The sequence below is a fragment of the Ceratosolen solmsi genome, unplaced genomic scaffold, assembly GCF_000503995.2.
Source record: "Ceratosolen solmsi marchali unplaced genomic scaffold, CerSol_1.0 scaffold7, whole genome shotgun sequence".
Lineage (NCBI taxonomy): Eukaryota > Metazoa > Arthropoda > Insecta > Hymenoptera > Agaonidae > Ceratosolen > Ceratosolen solmsi.
In genome coordinates, this window is record NW_011948413.1 from 11,311,644 (window position 1) to 11,333,302 (window position 21,659).

Here is a 21,659-nt window from a genome sequence, read left to right on the forward strand (position 1 = left end):
TATGAAGTAATATTGAGATACATTGAATAAAACATCGCTGTTAATCTATTATATTTCAAATATATTATCTGAATTACTCATATAGATTTATCGGTCAGCTATGAATGTATAATTTAATTACTTAAACTATATAATTTAAAATTGGAAGGACAAAGAAACATAATTTGTGATGTAAATAGGAAAAGTGGCTAATTAAAAAAATTATATCTACATAAATCTATATAAATGTTTGTAGATAATAGATAGAAATAATGAATCTAATTACTATATTATAACGGGATTTTATCCTTACGGAAATATATGGCTATGCGATTCAGGATTTATAACCGATGGGCATCCCGTTAGAACGCGCTGTGCAAATCCATTGAACTTGGCTTTATTTTCCAAAAGATGACGGCACCTTCGAACATCTCGAAGCTCAGATCGTAGATTCCGTAGACCATTCAGCTTGCTTGCGGAGGCGGCGATATTTTGCGGAAGATTGCCAGGGAGAAGAAATGGGTTGAGAGGATCCATTTTGGAGAATAATAAGTAACTCGGCTATACGCGATTATGATATTTAGTAGTAAAATTAATTATATAGCAAACTAGACTGTACTCGGAGTCGACAAAGTACCACTGCACCGCAGCTGTATATAACTTCACGAATAATGTAAAATTTTATCGCTACAAAATTACGTCAAGTTACCAGACTTTTATGTCTACTACCACTTTCTATCTCGCTCGCATACTCACTCGCTTGATTGTTCGTCTATATTCTATCGGCTTACAAGATTTTCCTCCAATGCACACTTTCCGACTGAATTGTTTTATCTTTCATTCGGCCTTTCATCATCTTCTATCTCCCATCCTGTCTTTTTATTCCTTTTCTTCTTCGTTTCTTCTAACACTTACATGCAATTCATTTATCTTCCTATTTCCTTATTTATTTCTTTTTACTGACCGTGCATTCCACTTGCCTTTATTTTTTCAAAATTACCTTTTTTAATCAAGAGCTAGAATCGAATTGTCCTTGAGACTTCTTCTACCGCTTCTAGATTAGGTATATATGCATATATATTTATTTATAAAGGAAAGAAAAAGAAATAATGTACGCTTTGCTAAATTTAAATACATAAATCTTGTCATTATACAAAGTTCAAAAATATTTATACATTCAAAAAATGATTGATATTAACATAAAAAATTTTACTAATATATTTTTTAAATTATTTTTTAAAGATCAATACATTGAGCATTTTTGATTATTTTTTTTTTTCCAACAGAATAAAATATTACAATCGAATATTGGGTTACTTAATTTAAAAATATTTATAACTAAGCCTATAAAAATATTTAATTATATCTGCAAAATAGAAAAAAAATTTTTAATTAATTTTCTTATTAATAACTTTTATATTATAAGCAACTTAAATTATTTCGAGTACTCGACATATCTCATCAAATATTTCATATTCAAATATATTTTAATTGACGAAATAAGAAAATAAAATAAAACTTTAGCGAAGAAAGTACAACAGACTATGGGAAGTAAAAAGAACCGATGGATTAGAATAAATTAAAAAAATTGAATATAAAAGAGGCAAATCAATAATTTCGACAAGTGATGAAAATTGGTAGAAGAACCATAGAAAATCACTTTATTTTCTTGCCAGAACGACAAAGAAGAAATGGTACAAAAGTGCCAGAGGCCATTGAGATTTAAGGTCGCATACGCCTTGCCAACGTCTCCAATAATTCACAGAGGTGTTGGAATAGTTCGACCATGGATGGATCATCAGACAATTGATTTATGATTCCGCACTTGATTTTTCAATTGACATGCGAATATTTATACGTAAACAATAAAGTTACAGTACCCAATGCTCGGAGGACACATTGAATATCAACATATTCATATCTTTACTTATGATTATTCTCGATTTTATCCTAATTGTACCAATTTTTTTTATCAATCATTCATGATCAAACCGTTATTATCGAACCTTCTTGATTGTCATTGATTTGTTTTGAAAAATGATGAAAATCGCGGGATTATAAAGAGTACGGTCAACATGTACTATATACATTTTAATCTATGAATATTTCATTGTATTAGCGACTTTTGTCTTATTCATCTTGAATATTGAAACCTAGTTGTCTTAAACTATGCCTACGAGAAATAAATTTATTGTGTACGCCTTATCTTAAAAGTATTGCAATAGCAAAAAAAAAAAAATGTCTGCATTTACAGAATAATTTCATACGGTTATATAGAACTTTGCTATTTCACGTCAAAATAAGTTATATTTATAAATATAAAAATTGAGTAATAGATGCCCCTATTTATACATTATTAAACTTATACACTAAAATAAATAATATAAATTTACATACAAACATACATACCAGAAATATCTGGTTTTCGTTTATGCTGCTATTCAATACCTGTCGTTTTACGAACATAATAATCAATTATTCAAACAGCTACTTGCAATAGTACTGACAAAATATTCATATTAATGTTTCTGTTTTTATAGCAAATTAATATTTGCCCAGCTATTTGAAGAATTATTTTACACGGCCAACGATGGTGCTTAATCTTTAAAAAAAAAAAAAACGAATAGGATTGATAAAAAAAAAAAAAAAAAAATTATTTATAGAAAGATAATTCCATCTGTATTTTAAAATATTGAAATATGTAATATTATTCAATGTGGATACATTCCGAATTATCGTATGAAATTCATTTTATAAGTAAATAATATTTATATATACCCACACACGAATAGAAAAGAGAATGCAATAATGTTAGCTTAGAAAATTTTTACACCCATGCACAAAATGATTTATCTCGATAAATATAATGGTAACAAAAATGTTGTATGTAATTTATTTACTTGTAACAGATGATCAATTATTTATACACATTTAGCGAATACTAAACGTTACTACTGCATTTCTTATAATATAATTATTAAAGCCTGTCATTCTCATATTGAAATAATAATGTATTTGATTAGTCCATTATATATTCTATTGTTTATTATTTATCATGTTTATATATGTACTATAAAATTCGTACTCGTAGCATATTTAAAAATAAATTTTATTAAAAAATATTAATCTGTGTGATATATATTGTTCAATGCGAAATCCCAAGTATAATAAAATTTACGCATAAACATTGATGAATGAATTTTATATTTATATCTTTCATAATGTAGCTCGAGTATAGACAATACAATTGCAATCGATATATTTAGTCTTCCATCATAAAGCGTTTCTTTACACTTCAGAGTTATTGATGTCCTTAAATTATTTCAAACAGCAAGATCTTCGTTGCTTGCATATTCGTATATTTTAGCAATTTATATGCATAAGACTACAGCTATGAGTGAAAAAAACAACTTGTCGTACAATGTCAACTATTTGTAAATCTTCTATAGAATATATATGAAGAGTAAATAGAAAAATAAATATATACTAATCATGATGTACATGATTGTTTGGCAAGATTATTATTAAAATTATTACACATGATTCTTTTTTAAATATACAAATTGCTTTGAGTTAACATAATATATTTCTGTATTACATTATTAAAAATATTGGTATCTTAATATCTAAAACAATTGTATGATGTATTATGCTATTACTTTCAATGCAAATTACTTTAGGTATTTCTTTCGCATATTAATTTATTTTATGATATGAATTGATATAAAAAAAATCAAAACCACTAAATGTTGATAGGAATAAATAAATGACTATCATTCACCATAGATAACATTATTTAACAAGGACCTAAAGAAAATTCTTTTACACAATAAACCAATTGATATAATTTTTATTATTTTTCATCACGACTAAAAGCTATTGTTCATAAAACACAAGTTTTTAAGACATGAAAATTTGGGATAAAAGAAAATAGTAAAAAGAATTTTAGTTCACTCTAAAAATAATCTTTAGATTCTTTTCACTGGTGGTAATATTTTTAAAAATTTATGAAAATTATACAATTTATAAGAAATATCAGTTTAAAATAATTCATCGATTATGCTCGAAGTAATTAGAAACACTATTATTATATTTATTATTATTTAGACTATTATTCTCACACTATTATTTTGATATATATTACGTTTGCAGAACAATTCTTAAACAAAATTTCCTGTAGAAACAATAATACTCTTTTTCAGCATTTATTTTTCTGATTATTCAAGACATTTTTCATGATAAAAATTATTATATCTAACCGGATAGCAATAATTTTACATGAATTATAGAATATTTCCGTGTTCTCGGAGTAAGATATTTTTTTTTTAACTCTAGCAACGGTATTTTCAAATTTAAATCCAATAGAAGATAATGTGACAAATTCTGCTTTACAAATGGTAAAGCTTTCACTCAATTTCTTGGTTCGCCTTATAATATCGTACATATACTATGTTTTATTTTAAATATAAAATTGTATTTGAATGGTTTTTTACTTTTATTCTTAATTAATACTACATTTTATATAAGGCAGGCATGATTAAATTTACATAACATATAACACGTTCCAAATATAATTTATGGAAATAATATATGGAATATATATGGAATTATTAATTATTAAGAATAATTAATATATATGGAAATAACGTGTTCCAAAATAAAATATGAAAAATATTATATTTATTTTAATTTAAATGGAAACTACTTTCGAAAAATAAATAACTATAATTAATTTCACCATTCTTTACAAATACTTATAAAATTCTAATTTGTACGTAAATTTTAATGGCATTTTGTAACAATCCTATACTTTCTGTACATTCAATTAGCGAAAATGAATATCCACGTTATTTCTAATGCAATTTCTCAATTTTAAATAAATGTTATTGCTCTTTAATAAGAAATGATCTTTAATAATAAATAATTTAGTCAATACTATATAATAAATAATAGTCAATATTTATTCTATAATAATATAATATTTTATATAATATATTTATAGTATAATATAATATAATATAATATAATAATAATAATAATAATAAACAATATAATAATAGTCAATACTTTGTAATAAATAATAATTAATTTCACGCTTTAAAGTTGAAAAATAAATATGTGGATACATAATATAATGCCCGCCATGATCTAGTTTTATTATCATGATTAATTCATAATTCTAAATATTATCTAATATTTCAGATATCTGATACAATCGAGTTCTTACATTCTTTTCCACAGTCTCATTAAATTGTACTTTTTTATTCGTTAAATATATCTAGCACGTGAGAATTGTCGCATGTTCACAAGTATGTGACAATAATTCAGAAGATATTTCAGTATTCCTACACTCTATTAATATCGGAAATCCCCGTGTAAAATTTATAAACTGAGTATTTTTGTAATTAAAATTTGAGATATTGGAAAGAGTCGTGAGTTTTACATCAAATTTTACATCAAAATATCATGAGTTCGATTAAAATACAGTGGTAATGTAAATTATATTCAATGAGCCATTGGCATAAAGACCGCCGAGGTTTTATCATTGGTGGTCACTACGATATGTCACTTCGACATATGAGCTATTACTTTTACGAAGTTGTATCGAGTTTTCACGCAATTCAATTATTTACCGTTTTTGCTCGTTAACTTTCTCATTGAACGCCATCTATTGAATTTAAATGATGTGTTAAAACGATCATTTATTTAATTAGTGAAATAAAATAATATTGTAAGAATTTGAAAAGGTAAATAAATTCTTCGTTTAATGGTGATCGAGCATATTCGGGAAATTAAATTGTAATGCCTGTGATATTCAACAAAAAAATTTCATTTTGCATATATTAAACATTCAAATTTATAATTACTCGAAAGGTAATGGCAGTTACATTTAGACTGGAAAATGATTAAAGGTAATGTTACTAATAAGAATCTAAAATGAATATTAGAAACGAATTGATTAGCACTTAAATATAAATTTCGAAATTTAGTAGATTAAATAAATATGTACTCGCAATTTTATACCGTTAGTATAACAATTAATAGAAATCATTGATACTATAAGTATTGGTATAAGGTAAGTAAAGTAAAACATTTTCCCATCATTCTTGAAAATCATTCATTAGTTATCGAAAAATTCTACCAATACATTCCTCTCAAAATCAAATAGATTGATAATGCCCAAAGTGGATATGAAAAAGTCTGAAAATAAGCAATTTTTTCACTATCCAATCACATCGATTGATAAAATCATCGTACGATTATACCGAAGAGTTCGAGACTATTAAGTCGCAATTATTACTTCGACAATATCTCGGCGTAGGCAATCATCGATAATTTTCTAGATTCGCATTTATAACATCGCTAGACATTTTTAGACATTGTTGTTATTGACATTGTTAGACATTTATGAATCTCCGTTAAATAATGTACAATGTTTATGCACATTGAATATAAAAATATAAAAATATTATTAACAATAAACTTATTATCTTTGTTATTATATAAAGGATCTCAATTGTGTTATTAATTGTACCTCCATAAACATACTAAATGCATTTGAAAATTAGACTTTGTATATAAAATGTGTCTTAATGAATTTATTTAATGTTTTTAAGATAATTATAATACTTCATACTGTTTTGAATGTAAATTCATGAAGACTTTTTTAAATTAATTTCGTTGTTTATTTTATTCGTATTTATTTATTATGTAGTCGTGAAACATAATAAATAGGATCTCTGTGCCCTCTCCGTCCCTTCATCAACCGTTCATTTATTGCGTATCTGAGCGCAAAGGCATCGTATAATCCTCACTCCCGTTCATGCGCACAACCTCCCAGTGTTAATTTGCACCTGCCACACTCTTTATACTTACTCTTTATACTTTATCGGCCTCCCCCTGTCGTCATCCCCGGCGTTGCATTGGCCTCAGGGACTACGATAACTATCTTGAATATCCGCATAAGGACAAAATGGCCCGCCGTGCGCTAATTCTCTGGCTGTACGAAAATTAGTTGGAACCCTGGAGCGTCGCTGCTACGTATCAGATTCGATCTAAGGCAATAGATTCTACGCAAAAGTGCACTTTACATTAGAACTTTTTCCGTGCCCGCGACGCCGTAGGTAACCTTTGATATTACATGTCGCAGTGTATTAATTATAGGAATTTTTTATCCAAGTATTAATTACTTTTTCCTTTGATAACGCATACAATTGCTCGCATTGTATAAATATACATACGCGAGTGAGCAATGATGTATGCGCAATGATGCATGCGCATGTGCATACTAATAGATCATTGAGAATAGGATATGATCGATAGGATTATATAGGATATTATTAGATAGGAGATTAAATTGCAATATCTCACGATGTAAAGTATTAATTTTAATGATGTATTTGATAATAAATAAATTATTATACAAAATAATAAGATATAATAGGTTTCATTTTTCGTGTAATTTAATTGTAAATCATTTAATAAAAGAAAAATGGTTAATTATAAACCTAAAGTAGTATAAAATTTCATTACGCCTGATTGTATTATTTTAATAACCTTAAAGGCAAATTATTATATTTTTTTATTTATATTTTAACGATTAATATATTCATATAATCGTAGAAAATTATAACAAAAATATTATTGTTGCATTAAATGATCGAAAGTGTTTTTTAGATATTTATTTTAAATATTTTAATGTTACGATATTTATAATTGAATAAAAATTCACTGCCATTCAGTGTAAAAATTTGTTTTCTATACAACCAGTATTCTATTGTTTTTTCATCAATGGTGAGCCGATAAATTCGGCTTTAGTAACATTATAACGTCGTGTTCAAAATTATTCATAATTCTTTTTTAATTGAGAGATTAAAAAATGTAAAGCGATCTCAAAAATTTTAACACGAGAGATAGAAAATATTGCACTAAAAATTCTTACCGAATAAGGCTAAGAAAATTTTTATTCTCGCAGGTTATTGTCACTTTGCAACTCAATATAATTGTCTACGTTCCCTTTAATTAAATAATTCATTTTATTCGGTTTTGTCGTTAAAATAGATCAAATATGCTTTGCGACCTCTAATTGTAAATTCGCACCCGACGAAATTACGTAAATTGATTTACCTTTGAAATACTACAACTTCACAATGGCAAATTTTTTTTTTTTAAAGAAATATTAATACGAGAGTAATATTTTTTATATCATTGAAGATAAATTGTCTAATGTTATTTCTCATGTATGTTCATAGTTTTAAATAAATAGCTCTTGTACCGTAATCGCGACAAAAGAAAAAAAAATGACTATTAGTCAATATTTTATTTCATTTTTTAAATTTAGTTTTCAAGTTATCGAATACTTTGTAGCAAAATTTATCATGGAAACGAAAGTTCTTGTACTGAAAATTTCACAGTTACCTTCAACATTCACAATAATTTGTATTTATTATTTTTTTTTTTTTATTTATTTATTTTTGTTAGTTATATAGCCTATTTTGTATATTTTATTTTGAACGTTTTACATAACTTGAAATAAATATGTTTTGGAAAAGATAAAAATAAAAAAATACAGATACATTAGCAAGCAGAAGTAATTAATATAAAATTAAAATTAAACAAATTATTGTCTCAATTAAGCAAATGATTGTTTTAATAATTAGTTTGTATTTTAAACGCGAATAAAAATACAAAAATTATAATACAACATATACTATCTATACTATCTATACTAATTATTTACTACACTTATGACAAACATTCTAATCCATAATAACGGATATTAAAAAATTACATAATAAACACGAAGGAAAATACGTAGACCCGACCAATAACTTTACATTGTAGATAAATATTTCTTCGAACGAACAAACCAACTCACCATTGCCTACAGAAATGCTATAATACTACGTCCATTTTCCAAAAGGCAAATATGCGTCGGTGTTATGTACTCTCTTTTCGTGTTTATCGCTGAAAAATGCCTGTTGCGATAGTTAACGCTAAGTTTCATGTTGTAGAAACACGACAACGACAAGGCGACATGCAAATTTGAACGAGTTGGTGCCTGATGATGAAATAGTTCTGTCAAAAGCAATCTGTTTTCCATCGGCCAATTGATCCATTTATAAATTGATGGAGTTATTGTAAATTCCCTTCGGACTACGCCTGTTAAAGCTTCCTACACACAATAAGTTTAAATTTGTTCGATTTACATTTAAAAATTATAAGAAATTGAAGCAAGTACGTGAGTTGCCTAAAAATATAAATTGACTTTAATATTTATTTATACACATCAATGCAACACTAAAATCAATTTCTACTTATATTGTTTGTTTATAGATTCAAATTACTTTCTTACTATTAACGATAAATTAAGAAAAGGTAAAATTCAATTCTTTTCAAAAATATAGATTTTGAAAAGTTTAATCATTTCTTAAATATCTAAAAACACGTATATATACTATTAAAATTGATAAGCTTTTGTAATTGTTATTTCATAGCGAAACATTAATTATATTAAATCTATTTCGCGTCTATTTCATAGTTAAGAATAAAAAAATGGACAATCATAGTTATCTTAGTTCTTCCTGTAATATATCAAATATTGATGATTTCCTAAAATTACTATATTATTATCTTTCATTATAATTCTAAGTAAGGTATAACATATAAATTTTATGTATTTTATTACAAATTTATATATTATTTATATATTTAAAATATAACAACCAATTTGTTGTTTGTGTTGTACATATTAATTGAATGATAAATAGATAAACTAATAATTAATTATTGAATGTCAAAAATATATTATATATATTAATAGTGAAACATTAATATATACATATTATTTACCGACAACGTAAAGAGCTACAAACATATCTTATTTCCATAAAACATAATTTTTCTATTAACTGACGTGTTGTAATCTGAAAATCACGACGTAACAAAACTGATTGCATCAATCAATATAATGTTCCTTCAGCTTATTTATATTTATTAAAATAACAATATATAACCGCTATAGCGATATTTAAAATGTACACTCTTCATTATTTATTATTGCCTAAACCTAACCTCATCTTATCTGAATTTTATTTAAAATAATTCTCAATAAATTCGCCCTGTTCTATTCATAGCGTATATAATTAGTATATAATTTACAAAAATATTCAAACATTTAATTGAGCCTTGTAAAAATAGATTTGTATTTACAATAATTATTTATAAGGTTGATATTCTATTATATTGCCAATCATATCCACTTTTGAAGCTGAAAAATTTAATTTCGAAACGAGGTGCAGCAATATGACTTCATTCGTATTATGACAAACGAGTTTTTAACGGCAGATGTTATAAATAATGTGTACAGTTTTCAAGTTATAAATTATACAATATTATTAGCCACTAAATAAATCAAATAACATCCGACTTTATAAACATGTGTATCTATTTTCTCCCAAGAGTTCAATTTTCTTATTAATTTCCATCTTCGCCTTACATCTGAACAAATTAAAAATAGTATAAAAATAATTTTCGTGACCGTAAATAATTGACAGTCATGATAGATAAATTTTCAAACAAAACAATGTAACTAAATGTATTTTAAGTAATAATCTATTTTCACGAAAAGAATCCGAGCGCATAAAATATAGATATTTCAAAAGCCAATATTTTATGTCATTTTGTTTATATATATATATATATATATATATATATATATATTTGGGACGTACGCACATTTATTATCTGCATTTTTTCTTTGATAATTGTATACATTTTAAGTTATTCTAAGTAATCAATGCTATCTGCTAAATTATAATAAAATTTAATAATCAAATTTGATTCGTTATAGTCATTTACAATCAAATATTAATATTTATTTTAAGAATATTAAAAAATATCAACAAGTATTTCTAAACAATTATATCAATATTTTAGTTACCTTGTTTATTAAAGCTAATTAAAGAAAATTATTTAAAATTGTCTAAATTAAGCAATTATCAGATAGAATAAACTGTGCCAATTAAAAAAAAATTTTACAAAAGAAACTCATCATTATTTAAGCATAATTTCAATAAAAATGAAATAAATGTAATAAAAATTTGAAAAATTAACGATTATGTAATTAGGTAAATTGATATGTACATTACATTTTCTTCTAATTACCTTTCTGTTTCCATTTTAGAAAAAAAACGCACTATAGAAATTCGCAAGATGCATCACTAACACATCATCACAATAATCGACAACCAAGGTGAGAAATTTCAAAATTTCGAACATAGCTCTATGAATTTAATCAAATTTGTTAGTTCAAACTTTTCTATAATACATTTGACATAGTGAAAGAAAATTTTTTTAAGGACTGTAATTTTACAATTAATAATAATTTTAGTATTAATACATTAATTATTTTATTAATACTAATGATAAACTTAAATTGAAAATATTCTTTTTAAAAAATAACAGAGAAGCAATTTATTAACAAAGCATTATAAATAAATTGAAAAAATTGTAATAAACCTTTGGAATAATATCGACTTGATTAATTACAACACTCGATAGATTTTAGTTGAAAATCATATTAATTAATATAAAGTGAAATATTTACATTCTCGCTAATATTTTGCATGATTAACGAATCCAATAAATCTTTGCCTTCTTTAAATTCAAGTTTTGTATAATTTTATAAAAATTGATCAAAAGTGATGGTTAATATATGATTTTCCGATTAATATTAAAATTTCGTAAAATATACAGTCATAAGAAGGATTATTTAATGTTGTTAGTTATTTAATGTTTTCGTTAGTTGTTTCATTATTTATTAATATTATTTTCTACTGAAAATATATCTAACCTGAATAGGTGATAATTCTGTAGAATATATTTCTTCAAACTACTTGAAATCTTTTAAAGATAACTGTTTACAGAGAATTTTGAAACATCTTATTGAATACATACAAATCAATAAAAAAATTAATTCAAATAATTAATGTATAAATAATTATTAATATCGATTAATAGACAAAATTTCTTGCTGCTTAAATAATATTGATGGTTAAGTCCACATTTTCTAAAAAATAGTAATTTTATGATTCAAATATTTTACAATGAAAAATTTTCACAATTAAATAAGATAAACGATAGAAAAATTTCAGTCTCATTGCGCGTAAATGTGGCGCTTTTTTAGGTACATTTTTTTTTAATCTCGCTATAGTGAAAATTTAAAAAATAACATTCTTATTTTTTTAATGATAAACTGTATTCAATTAATAAAATATTATTTTCGTTGTTAACATTTAGTATCACATTCATGAATTATCATAATCATCATGATAATCAAAATGATAATAAAAAATAATTTTTTACTCAATATTTTAAAAGGTAATTATTATAAGTGTCGATTAAATCACATGATAATAAGAATGAATTGTAGAGATTGATTTTTTAATTAATAAGTGTAAATAAAGAAATAAATGTAAAATAAATAAAAGTAATCTATTGTAAATTGTCTATGTTATAGAAAAATTTTTACGATTTATAAATCTTAAATAAATTTATCGCTACTAACTATTGATATCGAGAGAATAGTTGATAATATTCAAATTCAATACAATTTAACATTATATTGTTGTAATTCGAAATTATCGCGAGATATTAGTTATTGATACGAAGCTATAGAATAATTCGTGTCATGGAATTTTGAACTGACATTACCAAATCTAATGTTCAAGCAATCGTTCGCGTCATGTATAAACTCGATAATAAATAAAAGGCCGAGAAAATCGATTGGCAATCCATCAGAATGGCCGATGGTAGGCCTCGTAATAGCGATAAAGAGTCCGAGTAATCCAGGCGATTAGTCAATGCTTTGCACGAGTGTCTCGTTGAAGACCGTATTCCGGACTAACATAATCGATGCATGTGATTACGAATGAATAAGCAGCCGATCGATCATTATTACCCTTCCTTTCCCACAACACAACCATTATTATACCATTATAATACATTGAAAGACTAACAATAGCAAACTCTGGTTTACAGACTGACCTACACGGATCTAATGTCCGAATTCTTCTGTTGTCGTCGCCAGATGCAGGTCACGCCATTCAATTGCCCCTGCAATAAACGTGAGTGAGACACTATCTGTTTATGCATATTGCAGAAGGAATTTCATTCATTCGCGTCTTTCACGTACATGCAGGCTCGATTGGAAGGAATTTTATATTTGTTAGTTTTGCGGTAAATCACAAGTCTGTCGTTTGATCATTTAATTAGAAAAAGAAAATGTTTTCCTAAATGAATTCCTGCTCATTTATACAGATCGTTAATTAGTACCATGTACAAATGAAATATTCATTTACGCAAATACCGAGCCAACTACACAGTCGCTTAAATGCGTATATGTGCGCTTATACAAAAACCTATGGAATACGTAAGGAATAATAGGGAAAAGTACTTTTATATAAGTAATAAAACTACGTAGATCGCGAGATCTTATCAATATTAAAATCAAATCACACCCTTTTCTCTCACAACTGAATATACTGTCGTATTTTCAGACTTGTGCACGCTGCCATGCCAAAACGGGGGAGTTTGCTGGTCGTCGGACAAATGTGCCTGTCCCAAAGGATTCGCCGGCGATTACTGCCAGATAGGTGAGGTGGACAATTGGAATCTGGTTTTAATTAAATTACGAGCTCTGTACACTGAAAATTCCGTATTCCAAGCAAGACAAACTCCACCGAATATTCTCTCACTGTGTCTGTTTGCCCGCCTGTATGTCTGTCTATCCATCTATCCATCCATCTCTCAAACACACACACACACACTCCCTTACTCTATCTATCTATCTATCTTTCTCTCATAAAAGTGAAGCTTATGATTAATTTTTCACTGGCAATAAATCAACGAACTCAATACGAAAACTTAATAAACTCTTTTATCGATACAATATTGGTTCAAATTACGAAACTCGCGCGTATTAGAGGTGGAACGTCAGTAATATCGTTTTGCAAATATCCAGAGAATTAAGATCCATAGAATGAATGAGATGTAAAAGGCATTATAAAATTATAATCTATTAAATTTCTCACTTATAGTATAAAATTATTTTTGCGGAGAATATCGTATCTCTTTTAAATAATGTTATTACAGATTAAATTAAATTTATATTCGTAAAAATTGAAAAGTACGATTTCTATGTCGATTGAATATTTTCCATAATACAAAAAATATAACTATTTCATTTTATCCTATGTTATATGAATAATAATTACTATTAATTCCATATTGGATAATTTATTTGACTATTAGCATACACTCGTTTATTTCATATCATTTTTAAATTTAATTCATTTAGTTCACAGTGACGAGTATTCTTCAAAATTTATCACATGTACAGATAAAATATATCAATTGCATAGAATATAAGCAAAGCCTTGTACAATAGCATGATTAATCTATTAATCGTTCACTAAGTGATTTCTTTAAAGCAAAGGTAAACTAGGCCATTAATCTCCATTATTAATGAAACAAGCTTTCATAAGTACTTCTAATTTATTAAATATTATCTCTCGAAAATCACTGCACAATTAAAAGATTAGCTAACGAGTTTCTGAATGGCTATATCAAGTCCTATTAAAGTTACCACCAAGAATACTCTAAATACCGATCAATATATACTATTTTTCACTACCTATACAATATTTTGATAATTAATTCAGACTCTAGACGAAGATGCCGTATAACTATCGCGCTCAACTGTTAACTAAATTATCCATGCACCTCTCTACGAACTTTGCGTGTAGCTTATAGCTGTTCTTGATCATCGTAAACATTAAAATCTTTATTGCCTAGGTCTTCCGGCGTTTCTAATTTAATATGCCATCATTCGGCTGCCTCGTCAAAGACCAAAAGACGATAAGGGATGAGATCGAAAGCACAAGAAAGCGATTAGTGATCAATTGATACCAAAGCAATATCTATGATCAATTTCATTATTATCTTGAAATTAATTATATATATATATATATATATAAATTTGGTTATTTATATATAAGACGCGTATCCGATGAGGAAGATTACCGTCAAGAGATATCTAGCGCGAATTAGTTGTGGTTGATATATGACCTGATCTTCAGCTTAGCTTAATACATCGAGGAAAATATAATTTATAATAGATACATGGCACAGTTAATAATAAAAATAATTATTGAAATCTGCATATTATATTGAAATTACGACAAAAGTGAAGAATGAAATTAATTGACAAATTCTTTGAAAATTTCTATCTATCACAACATTAATAAAATATCTTTAATTCTATAATGTTAAGAAAACTAATTTGTTTATTATCGATATTATGAAACAAAACAAGTAAATGATAATATATAATTCGGTTTATCATATTTATCAATGTATATATTATAAAAGAAAATTTCAATATTTCTTTAATTGCCTACTCGAAAAAGTTCCACTTTATCGTAGAAACATGAAATGATCATGTAGTTAAGATTTTCTTTTACTTTCCTCGATTTTACACATGTGCCTCCACCAATTAATATATCTAATGTCATAATATTTTGCCATTAATCGACCAGTTCTAAATATTAATAATTTGTCAAAGTTATATTACTTTATTTCAAATAAATATTTCCCTATCTCGTAGTTATAGTCTCTTGCTCATAATTTGTGTTACGTATTACAAATTTTTATTTTTGATTATTATATATATTCATATGCCAATTCTTTATTCCCATTTATAAACCATTGCCAAATTTATTCATTCGATAGCATTTTAAATAAATAAATATAACAATATATAAATACAATGATTGCATGACATCTACAATATAATTATTATTGCCGAAATTTGTCCATTTACTTATAAATATTAAGAAAAGCATTACTTAAAATACATAAAGATTAAAAGTAAATGGTTTTATACTACTTTATGTAATATATCATTTAAAACTATCCAAGGCTAGAATTCAATGTTCAAATTGGAATTTCAAGATAAGAACAACATGCACTCAAATGCACAAGTTCACTCACAAACTTGATTTAGGTACCTTTTAATTACTTACACGATTTCGTGCAATTAAGTTGGCTATTAAGATAGATCACCACCGTGTGTATCCGAATACAAATTCCAATGGATGATAAATTTGTTAATTTGATAACATCGCCTTATATATATATATATATATATATATTAATTACTAATACACTAATTCTGATAGGTCCATATTTATTTCTTCATGCAATAACGAAGAATTAAAATAATTTAAAATTCCAAACTATAATTATCTCTAAAAAAAATCTGTTCTCAAACTGAATTAATTATATCTGATATTAAATTCTAGGAAAAGAATGAATTTACATTGTAGACATAGCATTTTACTGAATTTATATTACAATATAAAATATTGATTTTAAGTCTTTTCATTGATGCACTTAACCTAAATAATTAATTTAACTTCAATAATTTGATGATTGTGTATTTGTATCAATATAAACAATCAAATGTTTATTAAAATTTTATTATATGGTATTTTATAGTGAAGTGTTTCTTTTAATTAAAAATAATGATAGATGAAAATTTATAATTGTAGAATTTCTCGATGTTTACTCGATTATAAGTATAACAATTTTACGAAATCTAAAATATTACATAATTGATATAAAATACTCTAAAACTATCTCTTTAAAGTTACGAAAATATGAAAAACATCGTTAGAATCTATATAATGAATAGGTATAATTATTGGCAATAGAAGAAAAAAAAAGTAGAATACAATTAGATTTGTCTTGACAGTTACATATTAAGAAAGTAAAGCAATAATAAAATAGAAAGATACTAAAATCAAATGAATAATATTGAAGGAAATAACCTTTTGAAATTTCAACAGATATACTGAAAAATATCAATTTTAGAATCATAATATTAAAAATATAACAAAATCTTAGTATACTAAACTTATAATTATATAAGTTATACATAAATATTTGAATAAACGTAAGTTGGACATACAGTTTGATTTACTACAAATAATAAACGAACGAATAAGTAAAATCATTTAAAGCAACTTGTTCAATTTATAATGTCTTTGAACTAAAAGTAATTGAAAATGCATACGAATAAAATGCAATCGATTCTTTACAAATAACACCGTTAAATCCTTGGTAAAGTGCAAAATATCCACAGTAGTATTATCTCCGTTCATTCAGTATATCTCATCAAGTTCATAGCTTTTTTCTTTTCAGAATGTCAGCTTAACAGTCTAGTAGCAATCACTCGAAGAACGTAAATTTAACTCCCGAGCGTGCCACACTAATTATCTACTCTAAATCATCAGCTTACATCGTAACACCTCCTGTCTCCGATGTAATTTAATTGATCGTCACAAATCTAACCAATGCTGTGGATGATCAAAATACTCGCAACCATCGCAATCGTTTTTCTTCGTCTATCGATTCGTATAATGGGCGATTTACTTCTAACATTTCCTCTCTCCAGCATACTTGGGAATTTTTCTTGTTTTAATGCGTGAAATATGCACTCGCGCGTTTCTACCGTTTTAAGTAACCGAAAACTTCGTAGATTCTAAAATAGCATCGAATATTGCAATCTAAATCCACACCTTGCATGCATCTATTATTAATGATGATTATTGTTGTTATTATTATTTTCTGAAATTGGTATTATTTTTTAAAATTCATTGGGTATTTTATGAAAATGTATATACATGCAAATCCTTTAGTTGAATGAAGTCATTGAAATGCCAAAAGATGATTTTCTGAACAATACGGTATTTTAAAATTTTAAACAAATTTTCATATGTATGCAATACAATATAATAATGTTCGTTGGAGAAAAAAAATTAAATGATTAGTTAAACTAATGAATTAAAGAATAACTTGATTTTTATTGATAAAAAGCTTTGTAAATAAAATAATAATTAATAAAAAGCATCTTTCCTTTATTACAAAATGTTCCATAAATTATATTTCAAATAATGAAGAATATAGTTAAATTTAAATAGTTTTAATACGAAAGTTTTTTTATATTAAATTAAAATTAAAATTTCAATGTCGAAAAAATTTTTATATATTCATAATATATGTCCTTAAAGAATTGTATCAATGTGTTTATTGTATAGATGTGGACGAATGTGTAACGGAAAAACCATGTGACCAAATATGCAGAAATATAGTTGGTAGCTACGAATGTTACTGTAGAAGTGGATATGAATTACAGGCAAATCGTCAATCTTGCCGAAAAAATGGTATCTATAAACTTAAAATCGATCATATCAATAACTGCTTGTTATAATCAATAATTGATAATAAAACTTTACTTTTCTCATGAATAAAAGTAAGAAAGATTTTTTCGAATATTACTAGTGAATGTCATTACGATGAAGATAAACTGATAGATAAATTTAACAAATTCTGAATTGTAATATTTATGAAGTACATAATGTACATAATAGGAATTATGAAATGATATTTCATTTAAATTCTCACTTTCAATATCTTAATTTAAATAGATGATACTTGAAATAAATAAATAAAACTATTTTAATCGCTTTTATCCAATAGACAGTGATGGTACGGCATTTGAAGCAAAAGATTTAGAAGAGGACTTTGAGGAGTCGACATCATCGAGCACAAGACGATCGATATTACGTGGTTCGTTTTATATATACAATATTATAAATAAACATTTGATATTTAAATATATCAGGACAAATATGCATTCCACATTGTCCAGTAATAGTAATCGCCTTCATTTCACTTTAATGCTGCATTAATATTTGAATTTTTCTATTACCGCAAGGAGAATATTAAATAAAATAGATATTACTTCTTTTTCTATTTCATTAGACACGGAGAACGAGGTCGACGACAGAGAAGAGGACAACAAGTACAAGGAGCTACTTCAAAGACTTATCAAATTGGAAAAGGTATTTATTTATATAATGCTTTAAAAATTCATTATTTTCATGCTATTAATGCAACAGTTGTATGTAATACATATGAATATACAGATATACTTGATTAACGATTTCATTATATATATTTTTATCAGCAACTTGCAAAAGGAAAAAATCGAGAAATTGAAACAAATGAAATCTCCTCGAGAATTGCTTCAGCCATCGATAGTATCAATGAAATAAGACGTAGTATTCAAAATATGGTAACAATAAACGAAAATATTAATAAATTCGTAGTGTGCATTTTAGTTTTATTTTTTATTTATTTATTTTTCATTTTCAGCAATTGATGCAGCAAGAAATCTATGAGTTACGGAACAAAGTAAAATTATATGAATATGAAACGAGGAAGATTCAACAGTTAACCAGCAGAGTAGTTGATCTTGAAATAAGATTAATGTTACATTGTCGATCGAATGTATTTAAATAGCGACAGTACTATATATTAACAAACTTGTAATAAATTGCAATTGCGATAATATATAATTATCCCTTCAATATTAGTAACTATAATTTTTTTTACAAAAAAAGATCCGAATTCTAGTATGTTTCAATACATAGATGAGTTACTACAGAAGTATTAAACGCATTTACAAATAATGACATAGTCACTGCCATATTGCATTTCTTCTTCTATATTATACAAAAACTAGATTATTTTTATATTCCTGATACTACGTTTTTTGTATGAATAAGATTTGTAATAAAATGTTGAATAAAATTGATCCTTATCATGATTTAATAAGTATAAAATTTACAATTGTAAATTAGAACTATCTTAGAACTATCTTTTCCTTAAATAAGATTATGCTTTTGTCCTTTGTTTCTTTTTGTCTTTACGTGTCAATCGTTTGTCTTTCTTTAAGGTACTTTTTTTCGTTTTAGCACGACCTTTTTTATGTTTTAAAATTTTTCTACGATTCATCCATACAGGATAATTCCCATACTGATCAAGCAAAGTCTTTTTATTATAAATTCTAGCAGTACCATCATCCATCTTATTATCTTCTGTATTGCTTGTTTCGTTTGCATTATTTTTACTTTCTTTAATCGATTTGGAGTCAGTAACTAAAATAAATTTATTAACATTTAGTAAATAAATTTAGGTTTTAGATTAAGATATCTTTTCACATGTGAAATACCGTAATGATTTCAATATCAAATGAACTAAAAAAAATATCTACATTATAATAGGTCTTGATATACCAGAGATAATAAAAATACCAAAGAACATTATAAATATAAATGAATCATGAGTATATAATTTTATTTAAAAAATCATGAGATAAAAATAAAAGAAAAATTTATATATATATGTAAATATATATATATATATATATATATTACAATATAATATTTACGATTAAAAGGTAAATTTAAGTAATAAACTAATAATATTAAGTTTATGGATACACAACTACAGACTTTAAACTTTTACAACTTTAAAGTTCTAATACTTGAAAAATACAAAAAATTATAGATATATAATATAAAATGAATTAAATCATCTTTTAATTATCAAATGGATATGTGAACATATATAATAGTAGCCACTGGACAAGAAACATCAAATCTTAAAATTATTAATATAATTTACCTGTAACTATGTCTTTTAGTTCTTTCATTTCTGTGTCTACAGGTGCATTTTCATCAATTCCAAGTGTTTTTTTTAGCCTGGCTAATTCTTTTGCTCCATAACGCACTCTTTTGATAGCCCTGCATTTCCTTCGCCATTTACTTCTCAAAGATTTTGCCATAGTAAATTATTTCTATCACAAATACAAATATGAATTGTTAAAATAAAATGTTGAATTTGCAGTCTTCGCTATATTTAATTTCACAAATAAGCTCTTTAAGTATCGTAAACATAACCTTATTCTAAATAATCATTAAATATCCATAAATGTACGCACAGTTATATCATATTAATAAAATATACATAGCATTTCCTTTATATCCTTGATATATATTAAAAATTAGTAAACTAATGATTTTAATTTAAAACAATTATATATAACTAATTTAAAATCTCATACCTATCCCACGTGCACAATTTGCTTACGAACAACCAAGAATTTTACTTAACAGTTCCGCAATTTAACGTTAAACATTTCATGGCGCCAAGCATCTAATCGGAATAGTCACATTCTACATTATCGACTAATGGCTAGACTGACCAGCAGATACAGTAGTTACGTTATGAATGTAATATGTGAGAGCTTTGACAGTTAACCGTCGTTTCCAATTACGCTGTTCTTTTAGACAATAATAATAATATTATGAAAATATTTTGAACTATAATTCATATACATTATTTTATCATTAAAAATTGATAATAATTACTAATGCAGACTCTATAACTACCATATTTATAATAAATATAATTTACAAATAATTTAATGTATATTTAACAATCATTGAATATTGGTAAATTGAAAGTTATGTAAATGTAAATGTTCGTATTTGATGAATATTATCTTCTGTGAAATAAACACATCCACTTCCTTTATCTTTTTTTATTTCATAAATGTTTTGATAAGTTTATATATTATTATATTCCTTTCTGGTAATTTTGAAAAAGTTGAAATTTAATTTGCAATTTTTATTCTGCTTTTCTTATGATTTTTATCGATTCATTTCCGCGATAAAAATAGCTGCATTAAATTAAATGCAAACGTTAAT

At 25.7% G+C, this 21,659-nt stretch overlaps 2 protein-coding genes across 2 annotated transcripts; one reads left to right on the forward strand and one right to left on the reverse strand.

Annotated features, from left to right (window-relative positions):
- The first annotated feature begins 11,169 nt into the window (after window positions 1–11,169).
- slow (epidermal growth factor-like protein slowdown) lies at window positions 11,170–19,442 on the forward strand. The gene is made up of 8 exons (XM_011506182.1): window positions 11,170–11,233; window positions 13,021–13,106; window positions 13,539–13,634; window positions 18,141–18,266; window positions 18,583–18,672; window positions 18,868–18,947; window positions 19,073–19,180; window positions 19,261–19,442. Exons 2-8 carry the CDS (start codon window positions 13,040–13,042, stop codon window positions 19,405–19,407), a joined length of 714 nt encoding a protein of 237 aa, XP_011504484.1. The 5' UTR covers window positions 11,170–11,233; window positions 13,021–13,039; the 3' UTR covers window positions 19,408–19,442.
- Window positions 19,443–19,698: 256 nt separating this feature from the next.
- On the reverse strand, window positions 19,699–20,745 carry LOC105367465 (protein LLP homolog). The gene is made up of 2 exons (XM_011506184.1): window positions 20,575–20,745; window positions 19,699–20,045 (listed from the first exon to the last, which is right to left on the reverse strand). The coding sequence occupies exons 1-2, from the start codon at window positions 20,732–20,734 to the stop codon at window positions 19,783–19,785; spliced, it is 423 nt and encodes a 140-aa protein (XP_011504486.1). The 5' UTR covers window positions 20,735–20,745; the 3' UTR covers window positions 19,699–19,782.
- Window positions 20,746–21,659: the final 914 nt, after the last annotated feature.